At 34.9% G+C, this 20,365-nt stretch overlaps 1 protein-coding gene across 3 annotated transcripts in view; it reads right to left on the bottom strand.

Moving 5' to 3' along the window:
• The window catches only part of PKN2 (protein kinase N2), a 124,893-nt gene that overhangs the window by 79,184 nt on the left and 25,344 nt on the right, over positions 1-20,365 (bottom strand). For all 3 annotated transcript variants that reach the window (XM_079724424.1, XM_079724426.1, XM_079724425.1), the window contains exon 2: positions 6,276-6,576. In XM_079724424.1, the coding sequence (XP_079580550.1) occupies positions 6,276-6,576 (301 nt within the window). The remainder of the gene's footprint in view (positions 1-6,275; positions 6,577-20,365) is intronic.

Here is a 20,365-nt window from a genome sequence, read left to right as displayed (position 1 = left end):
GGCCATTCTAACTGGTGTGAGGTGATACCTTGTTGTAGTTTTGATTTGCATCGCTCTAATAATTAGTGATGTTGAGAATCTTTTCATGTGCCTCTTGGCCACCTGTATGTTTTCTTTGGTGAAATAAGGTCTTCTGCCCATTTTTTAATTGGGTTGTTTGTTTTTTTGATATTGAGCTCCATGAGCTATTTGTATATTTGGGAGATTAATCCTTTGTCAGTTGCTTCATTTGCAAATATTTTCTCCATTCTGAGGGTTGTCTTTTTGTTTTGTTTATGGTCTCCTTTGCTATGCAAAAGCTTTCAAGTTTAATTAAGTCCCATTTGTATATTTTTGTTTTTAGTTCCATTACTCTAGGAGGTGGGTCAAAAAAGATCTTGCTGTGGTTTATGTCAAAGAGCGTTTTACTCTAAGAGTTTTACAGTGTCTGGTCTTACACTTAGGTCTTTAATCCATTTTGAGTTTATTTTTGTGTATGGTGTTAGGGAGTGTTCTAATTTCATTCTTTACATGTAGCTGTCCACTTTTCCCAGCACCACTTATTGAAGAGGCTGTCTTTTCTCCACTGTATGTTCTTGCCTTCTTTGTTATAAATTAGGTGACCATATGTGCGTGGGTTAATCTACAGATTCAATGCAATCCCTATCAAACTACCAATGGCATTCTTCACAGAATCAGAACAACAAATTTTACAATTTGTATGGAAACACAAAAGACCCCGAATAGCCAAAGCAATCTTGAGAAAGAAAAACGGAGTTGGAGGAATCAGGCTCCCCAACTTCAAACTATACTACAAAGCTACAGTAATCAAGACAGTATGGTACTGGTACAAAAACAGAAATACAGATCAATGCTACATTACATCTTAATGTTTAAAAACTGCATATTGCATATCTCTGGTAGGAAAGACTTCATTCTGTACATAACTCTGTACCTAGGGCATGCACAGTTCTTTCATAAATTCTCCTTAAGATGGTGCTACTTTATTTTTCTTCTTTCCTCCTCCTAATTACAATAATATATATCATCAACCACTATACACCTGTTAGACTGGTTAAAAAGTACATTAACAATATCAAGTGCTGGAGGAGATGTGGAACAACTGGAACTCTCATATAATGCTGGTGAGAATGAAAAATAATATAGCCACTCTGGAAGACATTTTGGCAGTTTCTTATAATCTTAAACATATTCTAACATATGACTTAGGAATCATACTCCTAAGTGTTTACCAAGGTGAACTGAAAACATGTTCACACAAAAACCTGTTAATTGGTAGTTACAGCAGCTTTACTGATAACTGCCAAAAACTGGAAAACAACCCTAATGTTCTTGGTGAAGGAATGGATAAGTAAACCGTGGTATATCTGTACAGTGGACTACCACTCAGCAATAAAAAAGAATAAACTATTGATAAATGCAACAACCTTGATGAATCTCAAAAAGCAATATGTTGAGTGAAAGTCAGTCTCAAAAGGTCATAAACTTTATGATTCCATTTATATGTTATTCTTGAAAAGCAAACTATAAGTGACAGAAAACAGACCAGTGGTTAACAGGCGATATGGAATAGGAAGAGGGTGTGACTACAAAGGGATAGTACCGTTCCTTTTCCTGATTGTGGTGGTGTTTAGATGAACCTATATGTATATTAAAATTCATGGAATGATGTATCCAAAAAGAATCAATTTTACTGTATATTAACTTTAAAAATATATATATCAAAGAATTCAAGTATTAGGTGTCTAAGAATCATTTAATTTCATGTTTTTTTTTTTTTTTTTTTTAATGGTACGTGGGTCTCTCACTGTTGCAGCCTCTCCCATTGTGGGGCACAGGCTCTGGACGCGCAGGACCAGCAGCCATGGCTCACGGGCCCAGCCACTCCGCTGCACGTGGGATCCTCCCGGACCGGGGCATGAGCCCGCGTCCCCCGCATCGGCAGGCGGACTCCCAACCACTGCGCCACCAGGGAAGCCCTAATTTCATGATTTTAAAGATGAGAAAACAAACCCAGGGGCATTAAAAGTGCCTTGTTAATTAACGATCATAGTTACCTACTTAACAGCAATCCTTTACTTAAGAGTACACAACTTGGGCTTCCCTGGTGGCGCAGTGGTTGAGAGTCTGCCTGCTGATGCAGGGGACACAGGTTCGTGCCCCGGTTTGGGAAGATCCCACATGCCGCGGAGCGGCTGGGCCTGTGAGCCGTGGCCGCTGAGCCTGCGCGTCTGGAGCCTGTGCTCCACAACGGGAGAGGCCGCAACAGTGAGAGGCCCGCGTACTGCAAAAAAAAAAAAAGAAAAAAAAAAAAGAGTATACAACTTAATACAAAATATGCTTACCTCAAAATGAGAAATTCAATCAGAAATAAGGAATATGTAGAAACTGCATAATAAACCAGGCCACACAGATTTTAATAAATATAAAATTCAACTGTAATTTCTATGCTACATTTAGGTGGATAGGCCAATAATATAAAGAAATTTAAATTCTCACTTCTACTCATTCAAGGAAGACTTCATAAACTACATTTTAATCATTAAGAAGACTCCCTCAATATAGGTATATCTCTGGGATTTAGAAGAATTTCCAAGGTTAACTCCAAAAAATTCCAGGGAATTCCCTGCGGTCCATTAGTTAGGACTCTGCGCTTCTACTGCAGGAGGCACGGGTTCGATCCCTGGTCAGGAAACTAAGATCCCACATGCTGTGTGGTGCAGCCAAAACAAACAAACAAAAACAAAACAAAAAAAACACACACAAAATTCCAACGCTATTAGTTCTATACTAAATCAATATTTTCTTTCTCAACACTCTATATATTAAAGGAAACATTCACTACCTCAAAAGGTAAAAGTCAATCTAAGCTTGGTGGGGTCTGAAAAAATGGAAATGGGAAGAGGTACAAGAGAAGGAAGTAAGATAAAAACAGAGGGAATTATACTACACAAATTATTAGTTATACCTAATATGAAAAATATTCTTGTCCTCTGCTTTAGGGATGATATATGAGTCCAAAGATTCAGAAAATTAGTTGTTTCTTAAATATTTCCTTTCAGAGTCTCAGGTATCAACTAAGGCTTAGACTACTAATGCACTTTACAGAGCTCCAATAACTTTTTTCACAAGGTGCATTCAGCCTCATTTTATAATATGTTTATAATTTCCATGTGGGAATAATAATAATACTCCATGAGAATATTCTTTAAGTATATTGAAGGTGAACAGGAAGCTTAGAGTATCATGGGCATGAAAAGAACATCAAACAGTCCCAAATGATCTGATCTTGACATTATAATAAGCAACATTTCAGAGAGTTTTATAGCTAAAAGTCTGAAAGTTCATTTGATAAAAGTCCTTATTTTACAAATTAGAACCTAATGGTTAACAGAGTTACTTATTGCAGAAGTGATTTAAGAACAGGTCTCCTAACTGCTTACAGGGTAATCATATATACAATGCAAATTTAAATTCTGTCCCTCTTTCCTTGAATCATTCATTCTGCTTACATACCCCCAAGACAACAGGAATTAGCCAAATACTTCTGCACATACTTATTAATCTACATACTTTAGAGAACTGAAAGCAAAATGCTAGGCCCTTGACCCTTTATGCCAGATCTAATCAAATTAAATGATTTTGCCTACTTTAGCACACAATGTAAAACATAAAATTTTATGGCAATGTGACCTAAAATTAACATTGAACTACCTTTAACCCTCTGTGTTGTTGTTCATTTTAATGCAGTCAAATAAGTAGTATGAGAAAAAAAAAAAACCCCAAAAACAACTTATTACCAAGATGTGTGAATACGCCATTTGCAAAGAGAACTGTTTCTTTAATATATTCAAACTTTAACCAACTTGTCAAGTTCATTCCAAACAAACTGAAGTATTAAGAAGTCACAGTAGAAAGTTGTATTTCATGTAACATTCGCCCTGCAGTTATCTGATAAGTCAATAACAGCAAAGAAAGTTTCTGGAATTATTTCTCCTAAAACTTTTATTTAAGGCTTTATTCCCCAAGTATTAAATATTTAAAGTACCATGATAAATTACGCTTTGGTATTAATTACAAAAACTAATACAAGGTTTTTATTTGCTGGGATTATTTTTTTTTGAGATATAATACTCTCAACTAAATACCTACTATACTCCAGGCTTTATGATAAACCTTGAAAATAAATGAATGAAAACATGGTCCTGTCCTCAAGGATCATACAGTTTAGTAAGTGATATAAAAATGTACAGAAATAAATTGTAATACAACAATGAGTGGACAAAGTAGAATAGAGAAGATAATCAGAGAAAGTCAAGGAAGGTTTCACAGAGATATCCAAATTTGCTTTTGAGGTAGAAAAGGAATTTGATAGCAGGACTAAAAGGTCATTTCTTTATAGGAAACTTTAGGAAAGACAAATCTAATCTAAAGTGATAGAAGGCGGACCAGTGGTTACCTAAAGCCAGGGATGGGGACTGGAGATTGATTGCAAGTATGTATACAAGAGAACTGAAGTGATCGTCAGGATCCCTAGTTGTAGTGATGGTTACCTGGGTATATACGTTTGTTAAAACTCATTAAATCATATACTTAAAATATGTGCATTTTATCATATGTAATTTATATACTTCAGTAAAGTTAATTTTTTACAAGGGACTGGGGAAACCAAATGGGCTACTCTTTGGGTGGCAAAAACACTTCTATATTCCAACTACAAGGTAGTTATTGGTATTCTGTGATTATCAAAAATGTTTTCTCTAAACTGAGTTTAAAGCTCCAGCACAGTTTCTTATTTTAGACCTCTCCTAAAAAAGTAATGGGCAAAGAATATAGAGCTCGTCAGAGTTCCAACAGAATAGGCTATATCTAAGTTTATATGATATTGCTAAAGAAAAAGCATTTCATAATACAAATTTCCATTTATAATGTAATTACTGAATTTGTGGATAAGAAAATACTAGATTGAAGAGTTCTTTAGCTAGTTTTGTAATTCTGGGCAAATTAATTCACATCTTTGGGATTATTTCAGCTATAAAATAAGAAGGCTGGCTTCTTTATGATTTCTTTCACTTGTAAGATTTAATTATTCTTACAAGATTGAAATCTCTATATAGACAGTCTCCAATTGAAACCCCTAAGGTAAGTCCCAGATGTTGAAAGTAATGCATTAAAACAAGCTCTATAAGTACACTGAATATCAGAAGCATTGTACACAACTTTTAAGATTGGAAATTTGTGTTTCTTGGTCAAATTTATGTACTTTCTTAAGCAAATTTAATTTTACTTATATCTGTTTTTTCTTGGCTAATCATACAGGTTCTTCTAAAATTTCTGTGGTGCTAGATACATCATTCTACGTATACCACTCCTTATCTTTGCAAATGAAGAAATTAAGGATTGAGACATTAAATAACTAGCTCAAAATATCCTCAAAGACAAAACTATTAGATCAAATGTGTCTTATATGATTTGTTAAGTAAAAAGGTTTAGAAAGAATGTATATATGAATGGATGGACATTGATACAAATATAGAATTTTTTTTCTGGAAGAACATAACAACAAAAAACTTAGTAATGTTACCTTTAGGGAGTGGGCCTAGAGTGGATAGAGGTCATTTTTCTATTTTTATTTTCTGTACCATTGAAAAATTTCCAACATGAACATGTTAATTCTACTGTTTAAAAATTATGCTCTTAGGTTGGACTTACAGGTTGTATTTTCCTTTCATTTTCTATACTGGAGAAAAAAAAAAAAAGTAATGTTTGGCTTTTTAAATTTTCTTCTTTTTTAAACAAAATGCCTGGTAGTGTAGTTGTTAATTCAGTTGCTTAGAGCTCAAAGAACAAAGGTCATAGGTTTGATTAACTATATTTGCAAAAAATAAAAATATCCCTTGGTCATAGAATGCATTTTTAACTTTAAAAAGTCATCTGGCAAACTCGTGCTGCTGATCTCAAGGATGAATCAGGTAAGAGCATGTGGTTGACTCAATATAAAACATAAGTACTGGAAAATAACTTTAAGTAATGTCTTAGTGACAGAGGGTAAGAGAGTAGACAGAGAATTACTCATATCTAAGTAAACGTTTTAATTTTCATATTCATCAACTCACTGCACCTTCTGAATAGAATATAAATAAGACCTTAACTGTAGGAGAAAATACAATCCCTGTACTTTCAAAAAAGCTAAAGACTATACATGTCACAAATCTTATTATTTTTAAAATAATACATTTCTTATTAGTATACTATATAAACATCAAATAAAATACCTGTAACATCTTCTGGATCTGATACAACAATATGTGCATTTAGTTCCTGTAGCTTGTGGTGCAATTCGTCTAATTTTTTATTTGATTTTTTCAAAATGTTGTCCACATAAGCCAAACTTTTTTTATCTGTTGTGACTTTCCTCAGATTTTCAGCTCCTTCTTTGATTTTCAGTTCTTTTCTTATTTCTCTCTTAATTCGATCCTTGATATCATCCAATTTCTGTTGCACCATTGTATCTGAAAAGTCTAATTTTTGAACAGCACTCACATTCTCAGAAAAGGGAAGACTTCGGGAATCTCCCTACAGAAAAAAAATAAACACACAAATGTGGGAGTTTAGGAAAGTTAGCTGCTCAGTAAAATATGCCATATAAGAATACAACTGTACTTAAAGCAATTCTTCAAAAACTCTGCCCACTAACTAAATAGCATTACCTGACAAATTTATATTAAAATAAACACATCTATACACAAAGACATCTTTGGGCTGTATAAACAGACAATGAATTTTTAATATTCCATGAACCCAAGTTAGATTCCAAAACCTACACTGTGAATCTTGAGCAAGGTATTTAACCTTTCAAATACTCAATCTAATTGTGTAAAATCGAAATAATAATATTAGGCACTTTTCAGAGATAATGTGGTAATTCAAAATGTTGTATGTGAAGCTCCAGATATAATTCTTGGCCCACTATAGTCACTTAATAAGTGAAGATTATTATTAAATTCCATAAGTGAGAGAAAATTCTATTTTATCTTCTATAAGAAACCTCTTAAAAATAAACTAATATTGGCAAAAATAAAATAAAATTATATCCTTATGACCACTTTTTAGTTGAGCAATTAAATGCATTAGGGCTTGGGATGACTAATTTCAGAATTCTATTCATATATTTCATGACTATCTATCCCAATTGATAATTTGGTTGACTGGCTACATAAACATCACTACTAAAAAATGTCTAAATTATGTCCTACTGACAGAAGCTAAGAGAGTATACAGTATCAGTTATTCATCTTAAAATGAAAATCAAATCAGGTAAGCACATCTAATCTACATTTAAAACAGGCAAAGTTCTGGCTATTTGTATATCATTCACTATTTTAAACTCCATTACTACAATACTATTGGTTTTTAAATTTTTAATTTCTGAAACACAAGAAACTAGAGTTAACTTTTGCCTTTGGGAAGAGGAATCGAGCTTGTGAAGGACACAGAAAAGAGATTTATATTTCACTGTGCACCCTTTATGTATCTTTTGAACCACAGACCTAAGTAATTAAAAGATTTTCTTTAACTTCTTTGGGAATTCATCACACCCATAAAATAAGTTCTATTTAAATACTTGGTGCAAATACTCTTTACGTCTAATTCTTCACCTCTAAAAAACATGTATTTTGCAAAACAGTGAGTTAATGGATGGGAGAATACAGGATTTAGTCTTGGCACTGGTACCAATTTACCTGGTGCCGACAGGCATACTATGCAAAAAATGAAGTAGTTCATGTATAAAGTTGTTCTTAACCTTTTTAGGACCAACAACCCCTTTGAAACTGACCAAAAAAAGAGTAGAACAAAGAAAATTTCATGTTTGTACGTACTATTTCCAGGTACCATAGATCTTAGATTAAAAATTCCTGAAACTGGTGATCTACACCTACTGGCCTTAAATTTCTGATTCTTATCTATACGAACATAGAATGATCTCCTATCTGGGCCAAAATAATGTCGAGGCTTTTCACTATTTAAAATGGACTATAAGTCCTATCAATCCATTTATTCAGTTTCCAAAGTTTATAAATCCACCTTTGCCTGTTTATCAAAAACATATGACTATTGTCAAAAGATAAAATCCCAAATTTCTATTGTCTACCTTCAGGTAAAGGGAACGGAGGCAAACAATTCTTAAATGAGAAAGCTTAAGCTAAATGCATTCCTCTAGATATTTTTATTTCTATCTTTATAAACTTAAAAAACCCTACATGAATTGCTTTCACAAATCTGTACTTTGATATTAGGTACTAAGCCAGAAAGTTAAGTGTCTCAGTAATTTTTTCTTTATGATGCATAGGCTAAAAGAAATACCTAACAATTTCATTTATTAAGTAGTAAGGTCCAAATAACTTAATCAATACTTATAACAACTTAGTAGCTGTTTGAAATAATACAAATTGAAAGAAAATTACATTTGTATTTCATTCTTTAATAGCCACAGTTACTTATTAATGGGATATATGTCTGCTATTGGGTACTTCACAATTTCTCAAAACTTGAAATCAGTTGCACATTCCCACCTTCATCCTATTCTGCCAGTACAAAGGGGTTGGGGGTTGTAGAATATCCTTAATATTGAAACTTTACTGACTCTAGTTAGTCCACATGGTATCCAACAAATGGTGTCACTGTGTTTCCCTGAAATTTTTAAAATATACTGCAGCATCCTGAGAGCTTGCTGAGGCACTCCAGAGTTGCAGAGTTTGAAAATCATGGTACTAATATTTAAAGGCTGTTAAAAACAAAACAAACAAAAACAACAACCAAAAAACACTGTTACCCTTGGCTACTTCAACTGCCACTTTTCAACTTGCTCGCTAAATGCCGATCATATCAAATTACAGAAATTTACTGCCAGAGACAATCTCTTTTGGCTCAGCTACTATGCATGCTGCACCTTTGGGATGCATATTTTCCCTTCTTTCTTCAACTATCTCTTCCTAGTCCTTTCTTTTCTTAGTTAACTTTTACTTTGTTTCAAAGTTTACCACAATTTTTTCCCCAGGAAAGAATTTCCTGCCTATGCCCTCTCTTAGAATTTAGATTAAATGCCTCTCTCCTGTGTGCTCTGATAATGTGGATTTTATTTAAACAAGTATTCCTTTCCTTATCTGACAACTCCAAAGACTGTGAGCAATTTGAGGGCAGAGCTTATGCCTGGTAGAGTGGTTCTGTTTTGTTTTCTTAATGATTTGATTACATTATTTAATATTCTTCTTTTAGAATTCAGGAAAATCTATCACTGCTAAGGAAGTCATGCTTTCCTCTTTCTGGTAAAGAGAACTCATACTCCAGGAAGCTCTAAGGCAAAATAGATATTCAATCATAGCAACTATACTGGCTGAAATTAGATATTAGATATAAATCATATGTGGTTAGCATGTTTGCTTCCTCTTCCTAAAAGGCCTGAATTTTTAGTAACCATATTTTTACTCCCATCTTTTGTTGTGACATGGCTCAAATACCTTTTGGAAAGGAGCAGGAAATACATACACCATAATCAATAACTTAAGATAAACTATGCCCCCTGACAGCAGACAGGAAAGGTTACAGTACTTTCTATTACTCCTTTCCTAAAATTTTTAGTTGCAATAAACTGTGAAAGTTATTGGAAAATATAATTTTCTTGCATTTGGAACAACTGAAATGAGATATTCCATCTATTAAATTATGTCTCTACCCTAAAAAAAAATAAGAGCAATTATATCATAAATGGAATCAGTACTAGGCAATGTAATAATATTCTTGACACAGTAAAGTAAATCAGTCTCAGAAAAAAAAAAATAGCTATTTAAGCAGTGAAAATCTTCAGTGATAATCTCTGTCTCAGCAGGTTCTCTTAGAGGCAATAGTAACATTATAGTAATTTATGTTTACAAGCTTTACCCTTTCATCCACCATTCAACTCTTCATACTCTATAATAAAGTTCACACCTCCCCCAAAAGTAAACAGTAGATACCTTTTCTCATGTTTTCAAAACCAAGCAAAGTTAGATCCAACCTCTAATCACAAACTCCCTTTTAAATTCATTAATATGCTCAGAAAGAGATGAAAGAAAGGAAAAAAACACAAAAGTAATCCTAAACATAAAACTAAACTCCTAGTAGTATTCATGATTCTCTACCAATCATATATACATAAAAGAAACCCCATTAATTCTCAAACCTTTTATCACTGAAATCAACAAGCTTAGTTAGCCACTCCTTTCTAATCAAATTAATCTAACACTTTGCTGTTATATTCTCTTACCCCTGTCTTTCTTTCTTATACCCTATTCCTTTCACTATCAATCTAAATCCACCATCATGTTTAAAAATATTTCAACTCTTTCATGATTAATCCTACCTATTTTTAATGTATTTTATATCATCTATATCCTTAATGCAGCCTTTCAAATCAGATGGGCCAAATCCAAAAACAAGGAAACCATTAGTGAAATTAATACACTCAGGATTTATAGTAGTACAATCGAAATGATTTTTAGGTTAAGTAGATTTCGAGCAGCTAAATAAATAAAGGAAGGAATAGAGACTTCAATGAGTAAGAAACAGAGTAAAAATTAGATGGAGTTCAAAGGAACCAAAATAAATTAAAAACTCAGTGGACAGGTTAAATAGCAGATTAGACCAAGCTAATGAATTAGTATCCTGGCAGATAGATAACTTGAGGGAATTACTCTGAATTCATCATACAGCAATATGAGAAATTTAAAGGCATGGAAGACAGAATGAGAGGATCCAATATCCACGTAGTAAGAGCTCCAGAATAACAGAATAAAGACAACGGGAGAGAAGTGCTACATGAAGAGATGAATGGATGAGAATATTCCAGAGTTGAAGCATGATATATCCTTAGACTGGAAGGTCATACCAAGTTGCAAAAAAGATAAATGAAAATAACGCAGCAACTACAAAGTAAACAGAGAGAAAAAGCATTTTTATCTACAAATGAATGATAATTAGATCAACAGAAAACTATTCTTTAATAACAACAGAGGCTCCAAACTATCAAACTTCTACAGGATTTTCAGCCTTTATCTTCATATATTGCTAAGGCTTTCTCCAAAATTAAAAAAAAATTAAAAACCAGCTGCTTCAAAATATTAACATTCTTGGGGAAATGACAGATGAACTAACCCAGTGCCCATGTTACACTTACATCATTCCCCTGCTTACTTTCATGTATATGTTCACTTCTATTGAAGGAAAAAAACTTGTGCTATGGCAGAAGAGACTGTACCATTTTTACCTCTTAAATTGACAAAGTTTTCTAATCATAATGTTGGCAATAATCCAGATGTAAGCTGTAAAACTTTATAAAAGTTGGAACTATATAACAAGAATCTTTAAAATAGTGATTCCCTTTGGCCCAGTAATTCTAATTCTAGAAATGTAAACTAATAAGATAATTAGGAATTATTACTATATAGAATGGTAAATGCAATAATTTTTAAAATAATATATGTTGGGCACAGACAGACTCCCTTACAAAACTTACAAGTAGCAGGGCTTTAAACCAACTTATAGAAAAGAGAAAGTTCAGGATATAAGTGTCATAACAAAAGAATTTCAAACAGTCTAGGGAATAAGGAAAGGTTTCTTTTATTTATACTCTTTATTATTCCTCAGCAGTATGTCCAGCTCAATGTATTGCAACTATGTACACAGTTTTATTTCAGATTATGTTTAAAGTAAGAATGGACAAAAAAAGACTGGGAGGAAAGTGATTAAAATATTAACAATAATTATCTCTGGGTAAAAAATCTAAGAAGATTTTCATTTTGTTCTTCCAAGTTTTCCATATTTTCTCAATTTTTTTTTCTTTTTTAGCAATTAATATATACTGCCTGTCTAATAGGAGGGAATTACATTTTTTAAAGACATCAAAAGTAACTTTCACTTTATTTCAATTTTGGTAAATGCAAAAGCTTATAATGATACTTTACACTCTACAGTATATTCGCTATTATTTACTAGGTTATTTCAAGTCAATACAATTCTACTGCAAAGGATGAGACTACACATTCCACTCATTATAACTAGACCACGTCATATGCCAGTCAAGTATTCCAAGCATGCAAATGTGTTTTGATAAATACAACTATTTTTATTTTATGAAATAATGAAATTCTGATCTGTAGAATAAAATATAAACTGACATTTTCTATTTACTACATTTCAACAAACTCACAGTGAAGTTAAGAAAAACACTAAAATAAGAACAGGATCAGATTCAAAGAACAAAATGAAGAAAAAATCTGTCACTTATGACCAAGTACTTCATTTAGGGAGAGACAGGAAAGGATGTTTACTTCTCACTGGCCAAGTTCCCAGAGAAGAAGTGAAAAAGCTGCTACTTTCTCTATATTATAGAAATATAAAACAGTCTGACCTGATAGATGCCAAGAAATGTTAGAGCACCCATAAAAACTCAGTGGGTACAATGATTCATATACTGTTTAGCTAGAAGGAATTTCAAAGATCATGTAGTGTAACTCCCTTGATTTTAGTTTTGAGGAAAGCAGGTTCAAAGCAGCTATGCAACTTGCCTAAGGTCACAAAGAGAAGTCAGTGAACTGGCTGGGTTTAGCATACTAGTCTCCTGACTTCTAGTTTGGTGCTCTTTTACTCCATACCACCTTCTTATCCATTTCCCTTTATTTGAACTACACCTTGACCTAACTTATTTGCATTAATTAAGGGATATTATGTGCCTTAATTCAGGGGTACTGGCAGGACATATTTCCTCTTATTCTCTCATATCACCCTAATCCAACCTTCTGGTCTAAGGGGAGAATGCTCTCACCAGAAAGCAAGAAACCAGTTCTTACACCAGCTCTCTGTCACTAGCTATGCAACCCAAGCATGTTATTCCATCTCTGTACCTGTTTGCCCATCTGCAAAATTATGTTTGGTTCTCCCACCTTTTAGTTTCTTTAAAACTTCTTTATTCAAAATATTCACTGAATGCTAGGTAATGGAAACGACACAATCCTGCTTTCTTTCAGGTATTCAATTTACTAAAGCAGACATGAATACCAAACAAAATCTGAAGAAGCAGTAAAGCTTTACACAAATGTAGGCTATATTGTGTGTATGTGTGTATGTGTGTGTGTGTGTTTGTGCGTGTGTCTTAACAGAAAGCTCAGTTAGAATGTAGTATGATGGAAAGAACTAAGTATTTGGAGTCAGACTGGCCATGTCTAAATTCTGATACTGCAACCATGCTAAAGCTTTCATTTCTTTTTTCTGTAAAATGGAATTATTACAACTACCTTGACTGTATTATTTCTAAGTCTCATAATGGCTATGCCTAGGAATAAGAAGTATGCTTTCATAGCAATAGTATATTTCCTGGCACATAGTACTGAGAGATAGTGCTGGGTGCCTACATAATATCCAGCCTCCCCCTTTTCCTCACTAAGGAAATTTCCATTTTAGTAGATGAAACAAAGTGCTGAGATAAAATTTTCACTTCACCAGACTCCCTTGCAGCTAGAAGTAGTTACATGACAATTCCTGGCAAAGGGAAGCCCAGGATTTTGGAGAAAACTTCCAATTTTCCCTTTCTTTTTGCCTAGAATGCAGACCCAAAGCCTAAAGGTGTAATAGGCAAATAGGACAGAAACAACAAGGATGACAAAGCAGTGTGGAAGAGCCTAGGACCCCAATGGCTTTACTGAACTGCTACACAAGTCCTCAACTGCCTACTTTGGACTTCTTGTCTCAGATGAACTATAAATCCCTCTCTCACTAAGGATCATATAGGGCCTTGTAGGCCAATATAAAGACTGGCTTTTTATTCTGAATGAAATGGTGTAGGGCTTAGGGAGGGAAGTGATGTTGTATGACCTCCTGTGTTAACAGATTTGAGGGGGCAGGGAAAACGGCTATGAAGCTATTGTAGATTGTTACTAAATGGACTCAAATGAATCTTGCTTTCCTACATTCATATCATCATGTAGCCTCCTTCCACACTGACTCAAAGCTAGCCTTCTGACTTACTCTGACTAATAGTGTAATGGAAGTGACATTCTGATGATGGGCAGGGAGCTTCAAGAAGAGGCCTCATAGCTTCTGTCTTGTTTCTTGAAAACTCAGCTACTATTTAAAAAAGTCCAGATTATTCTGCTAGAGAGAGAGGACCCTGGAGGATGAGAGAGGCCATGTGGAAAGAGGCCATGTGGAAGAGAACCAAAGCACTCCAGCTGTCTCATCCATTCCCGCTGAGGCACCAGACTTGTGAGGAAGGCCACAGTGGACATTCCAGTCTAGCTTAGCCACCAGCTGAATGCAGCTACATAAGTGAGCACAGGCAAGACTAGAAGAAGAAACACCTCTTATACCTACAGAATTCTGAGATGAGTTTATTACACTACCATAGACATATGATACAGAGGTTACTGCAGCAATCCAGACAAGATAGCTCTTAGAGCCATAATGATAGCTCTAAGCAGTCTCTTCAATGTTCATTATTTTGTTGTTGTTGTTTTGCAGTACGTGGGCCTCTCACTGTTGTGGCCTCTCCCATTGCGGAGCACAGGCTCCGGACGCGCAGGCTCAGCGGCCATGGCTCACAGGCCTAGCTGCTCCGCGGCATGTGGGATCTTCCCAGACTGGGGCACAAACCCGTATCCCCTGCATCGGCAGGTGGATTCTCAACCACTGCGCCACCAGGGAAGCCCCAATTTTGATTATTAATTACTTTTTGTTGACTCTCAATAGATAAAAAGTAGGGATGGAGGTGTTAATAACATTATCATTATGTTAAAAAAGAAAAAACAATTTTCCTTCTCTTTCCCACTTTATACCTCTCCATCCCAACACTTTGAGAAGACGTAGATAGAGAAAATCAGTAAGGACACAGGTTGAGCATCTAAATCCTTAAATCTTTAAACATGCTTAAAGCAAACATAGCCCCATGCCCCTAAACTCATTAGTCACAGTGCCAACCAATTCATTTTTTGCTTAAGTTAGTTTGACTTAAGTTTTCCCTTACCACAAATAAGAGTCCCAAATAATGATAGGTCTAGCTCCCTGCTTTGAAACATGAAATTTTATCTCTGTAATTTAGTAATGATACCTGCAATTCCAGATCTATATATATATGATTTTTTTCCAATATCAAAACCAATGTTCCCCTGTAAGTGTTTGTGTTCTCTACCACTCTAGTCTCATTTTATACCACAGAACTGAATTTAGGGTCACATTTCCACCCTTGTTCCAAAGGATGCCACTAGTAATTTTTCATCTTATTTTGCATACTCTTCTCCCCTGAGCTTCTGGGAAAATTTTTTTTTAATTAATTAATTTATTTATTTATTTATTTTTGGCTGTGTTGGGTCTTCGTTGCTGTGAGTGGGCTTTCTCTAGTTGTGGTAAGCAGGGGCTACTCTTGTTTGCAGTGCGCGGGCTTCTCTTTGTTGCAGTGCGTGGGCTTCTCATCGCGGTGGATTCTCTTGTTGTGGAGCACGGGCTCTAGGCGCACTGGTTTCAGCAGTTGTGGCTCGCGGGCTCTAGAGCACAGTCTCAGTAGTTGTAGCACAGGGGCTTGGTTGCTCCACGGCAGGTGGGATCTTCCCAGACCAGGGCTCGAACCCGTGTCACCTGCACTGGCGGGCAGACTCTTAACCACTGCGTCACCAGGGAAGCCCTGGGAAATATTTCTGATCTCACTCAAACCATGTGAGTCTAGTGAGGTCTTCAATGCTCTTAACATGATCCTATAGATCTGTGGCCACAGTTGAATGATCTAAGGATGGACACCTCACTAAATTAAACCAGAGTTGACCCACATCCTGGCCAAACATGATTGATCCATTCATCCTGCAAATATTTACTGAATACCTATTACATGTGCTAGATGCTGTACTCAACACTGGACATACAGTGGTTTAAAAAAAAAAAAAAACGACATCCGTATCTACATTAAGCTAAACATGAGTTCATAATGAGGCAGAAAAAGCATTTGACAAAATTCAATATGCATTCACAATTAGAAACTCTCAGTAAACTAGAAATAGAGACCTTCCTCAATTTGATGACGAATATCTACAACAAACTTACAACTACCATTATATGTAGTGGTGAAAGACTAAATTCTTTCCCCTAAGATCAGGATCAAGACAAGGATGTCTATTCTCAGCACTCTTATCCAACACAGTACTGGGCATCCAAATCACTTCAGTAAGACAATAAAAGGCATATGGATTGAAAAGGAAGCAATAAAACTGTCCTGTCCCTATTAGAAGATAACATGGTCATCTACATAGAAAATCCCAAGAAATTTACCAGAAACTTCTAGAATAAAAGAGTTCAGTACTATCACAGGATACAAGAACACTCAAAAATCGATCATACTTGTGTGTACTGACAATGACCATGTGGACACCAAAGTTAAAAACACAATACCATTTAATAATTTTTGCTTAGATGCTCCTGTGAGATGATCCATAGTATGCATGCACATACCCTATCATATTGCTTATAACAACTTAGTTTGTCTTCCCTGCTTGACAATAAGACAAGCCTTCTCTAAGTACAGAGGCATTATCTGTCTTGTTCGTTACTGTGTCCCCAGCATAGTATCTAGTACATCATAGGTAATTAATAAATATTTTAAGGGAATTTAAAAAAAAGAAGAATATGCTTCAAGTTTCCTAAGTAGACTAGCAATCCCCCATATCCAAACCCAAAACTCTACCCTCCCCCACCAAAAGCTCTAGTTATAGAAAAAGTTTCAGGCAAAAAGAAAAGGAAGGTATTGAAACACACAAACAGCTAGAGTCAAAAATCAAGAAAATCCTCAAATTTATAATATGGAAAGGGCTTTCAGACACAAGTCTTTGTTCTTTTCAATTAAGTCATATATATTCAAGCACAAAAAAAATTATACAGTGAGTAAAATCTGAATTTTGTTAGTAACTGTTCTTTTAATGACTTAGGTTAATTTTCCTTTGTTACTTTTTTCCTTTATTTATTCAAATTCTTAGAACCTTTTAGGTTTCATTATCAAGTGACAGATACTAGAGCTACGAAAAACTAGTATAGCGTAATCACCATTCCACTGATCAATTTTACCAATTTTCCAGCAGTGGTTCTCAAAATCTTTTTGTTTATGTGGACTGAGGTGAAGGTGATGGGAGGCGGGGCACAGATTACAGATCTACTCTGGGATACAGATGGAAGCAATGGACTCTCAGAAAATTCCATGTGTGGAACACACACACACACACACACACACACAGTGGCAGGAGGTTAAGGGGTTCACAGATCCCTAAGCCAATCCAAGCATCCCAAGTTCAGAACCCATGTAGGTCTAGCCTTTTGTCAACCAGTTCCAGCTATTAGCTATTTCTTAGGAGCCTAATACGCAAAAAAGATTTTTAAGGAAAATATACCACATTCGCAGAAAAGGCATACAATAAGACCTTGATTAACTGACTTCCCAGAATACCTCCTTTACATAAAATCAACCATGTTAAAAATTTAAACAACTTCAAAAATTATATTAAGCAGAGCTCCAGATGACCAGAGAAACAAATCCTTCTCAGTGCCTAGATTCTATTTGTTCTCACATTTCTGAAGGTAAAACAGTTGATCTTCGTTCTGAACCTTCCCCATTCCTGAGCTTCCCAGGAGATAAAACATACAAACCCTGTTTTGTGTACACAGTCCTGACAGTATAAGAAATAATGATAATAGTTTCAAACACCTATTACTGACCATTATACTCCAACTGAAACTCTTAAAAACAAAGTGTAAAAAAAATTTTTAAAGGGCTATTTACACATTATATTTTTCTTTCATCTCTAAATGTGAACCACAAGTCATTTCCCTAGCCAGAACTTCTGTGAGGGGCTTTATCACCTCCTAGGATCATTCTGGAAATATTTGGAAATTCTGGTTGTGAAGATGACAATAGGATAGAGACAGATGATAGGCAGGGAAGTGACCAGGCAGAGCCAGATACTATGAAACAGAAAGCCAAAAGACTCCAATAAAATAATTACACCTACAAGTACATCAGAACAATCAAGATCAATCAAGATTTTCTCTCAAAGGAATATAAAATGATTAAATTAGTAAAATATAAAAATCTTTGTCACAGTATCTGACATTTATTCAATTATTACCATTATGACTAAAAACAGTCAAAAAGTGGGCAAAGGATAGTAGGATATCAAAATGAAGAAAATATGGGCAAAAACTAATTTTTATTTGTCATGCTTAATTTAGAGCAGATCTATCCCACAAAAGCTCCAATGTGCTAAAGTGTTAAACATTTTTTAGAATGACTAAGCATAAACGAAATAGATAACATGTAGCATACCTACTTCAAGCACAGTGTTAAGAATTTGGGAGCTTCAGAATAAAGAGATATTAAGAGAAAAAAGACTGCAAAGGAAAAGCCCAGAGATGCTCTTGTTTGAAAGTATACAATAAAAGGCAACCAAACTAAGATTATAAACAGATAGATAGATAGACGGACAGACAAACATGGAGAGAAAAAGAGAGGGAGGGAGGGAAAAAGGGAAGGAGGGAATCAGACTGGGGCTCTCATTAAATGTTTTATTTCACTGATTAGGATGAAGAAATAGAGAACAAGTTGTCAGTTTCTCAGAGCTGGGCCTGGGAACACAGCAATGAAACTATACAGAATACAAAAGAAGGTCCCTGAGGAAGTAAAACTAATTAGTCAATGCAAGATAAGTAACAGCTATTTACAAATAGAAACAATAAGAGAGCCAAGAGACTTGGTTGAAACAAGTTAAAAATTAGTGAGTGATAAAGTGTTTTAGTGGCAAATTGATAGAAATGTGGTACATGAAAGAAAACAAGAGCAACCTTCCAACTGTCCTTCATATTGGTCTTCATGTCTGCTGACGACACAAGGAAAAGAGGGTTTCAGAGCTAGAGATTTCATCAAGAAACAAGTTCTGGTGAGGAAATGATTTATAAATATACCAGATTTGGTATAGTAGTTGGGGGTGGAGGGATGGGAAGGGAAAGAAATGTCAGAGAGAGGTATCCAGAAAGCTTCATTCGACTGTATTGGTAATGTGTATTTCTTTAAATCGGTAGTGAATACAATGGTGTTTTATTACTCCCTATGTATCTTTTGATATGCCTATAACATTTTATTAAAAAATGAGGAAGGTATGATACAAAAAACTAAAGGAGAGTGCTATCTAATAGTAAAGATACTGGATTTCATTACTGAGAATGTAGTTTCGGAAGGCTATAGAATTCTAATGTAGGATCGTCCCCCGTCTGGAATTTCGAAGGTAATGGCCTCTCAACCTCTTAAAATTGTTCTAGTCTGAAAGTACATTTTCTTAAAAACATGATAAGAATTTTTAAGTTTAAATGCCATGTTACTGGGTATATTTCAATACCTAAGAAACATTAAGTATATATTTAAATTTGTGACCAATGTAATACATAAACTTCTTTTATAATTCCTAAAAATGAAGTTTCTTAGCTATTACTTAACTACATTTTCAGTATTATCTCAGATTTTTTCTCATATTATAAAGCTGGTGTCCACAAATATTAATATATCAGATAAAACAATTAAAATGCCACAAATGGGGGCTTCCCTGGCGGCGCAGTGGTTGAGAGTCCGTCTGCCGATGCAGGGGACGCGGGTTCGTGTCCCGGTCCGGGAAGATCCCACATGCCGCGGAGCGGCTGGGCCCGTGAGCCATGGCCACTGAGCCTGTGCGTCCGGAGCCTGTGCTCCGCAACGGGAGAGGCCACAACAGTGAGAGGCCCGCATACCGCAAAAAAAAAAAAAAAAAAAAAATGGCACAAATGTATTACGAGTCAAGTTGGTGTCTTAAATGCATTCTGAATTACAGCCTTAATTTAAAATATTTATACTTTATGGTATATTATTTTAATAATACTGTTTTTAATAATTCATAACAAACCCTGGTTATTACCCATTTGAAGGAATCATACACATTACACTCAACAATTCAGAATATGGAGTGCTTAGTTCTCTTAATTTTATAGTAGTATATAATAATCATAATTGCAAGCATGTTCCTCCTACAAAAGTCATATTCCATGAGGTACTACAAAAACATACATGGGAAGAAGTAGCAGTAGCCAACAGTAGTCTGTTCAGATATAAACCATAATTCGGGTCTTGACAGGTAGGAACTCTCATATATCTTCTGTCCTATAACTTAGCATACAAGTTTGTGTTTTAAAATTTGTTTCATTCAGCAACAATTTATTAAATGTCTACTATGTGTAAAGTTCTATTCTAGACACTGATGATACAAAGATGATCAAGCCACTC

This window comes from Hyperoodon ampullatus (assembly GCF_949752795.1).
Source record: "Hyperoodon ampullatus genome assembly, chromosome: 2".
Lineage (NCBI taxonomy): Eukaryota > Metazoa > Chordata > Mammalia > Artiodactyla > Ziphiidae > Hyperoodon > Hyperoodon ampullatus.
The sequence above is the reverse complement of the archived record's forward strand: the minus strand, read 5'-3'. Positions and strand labels throughout refer to the sequence as shown.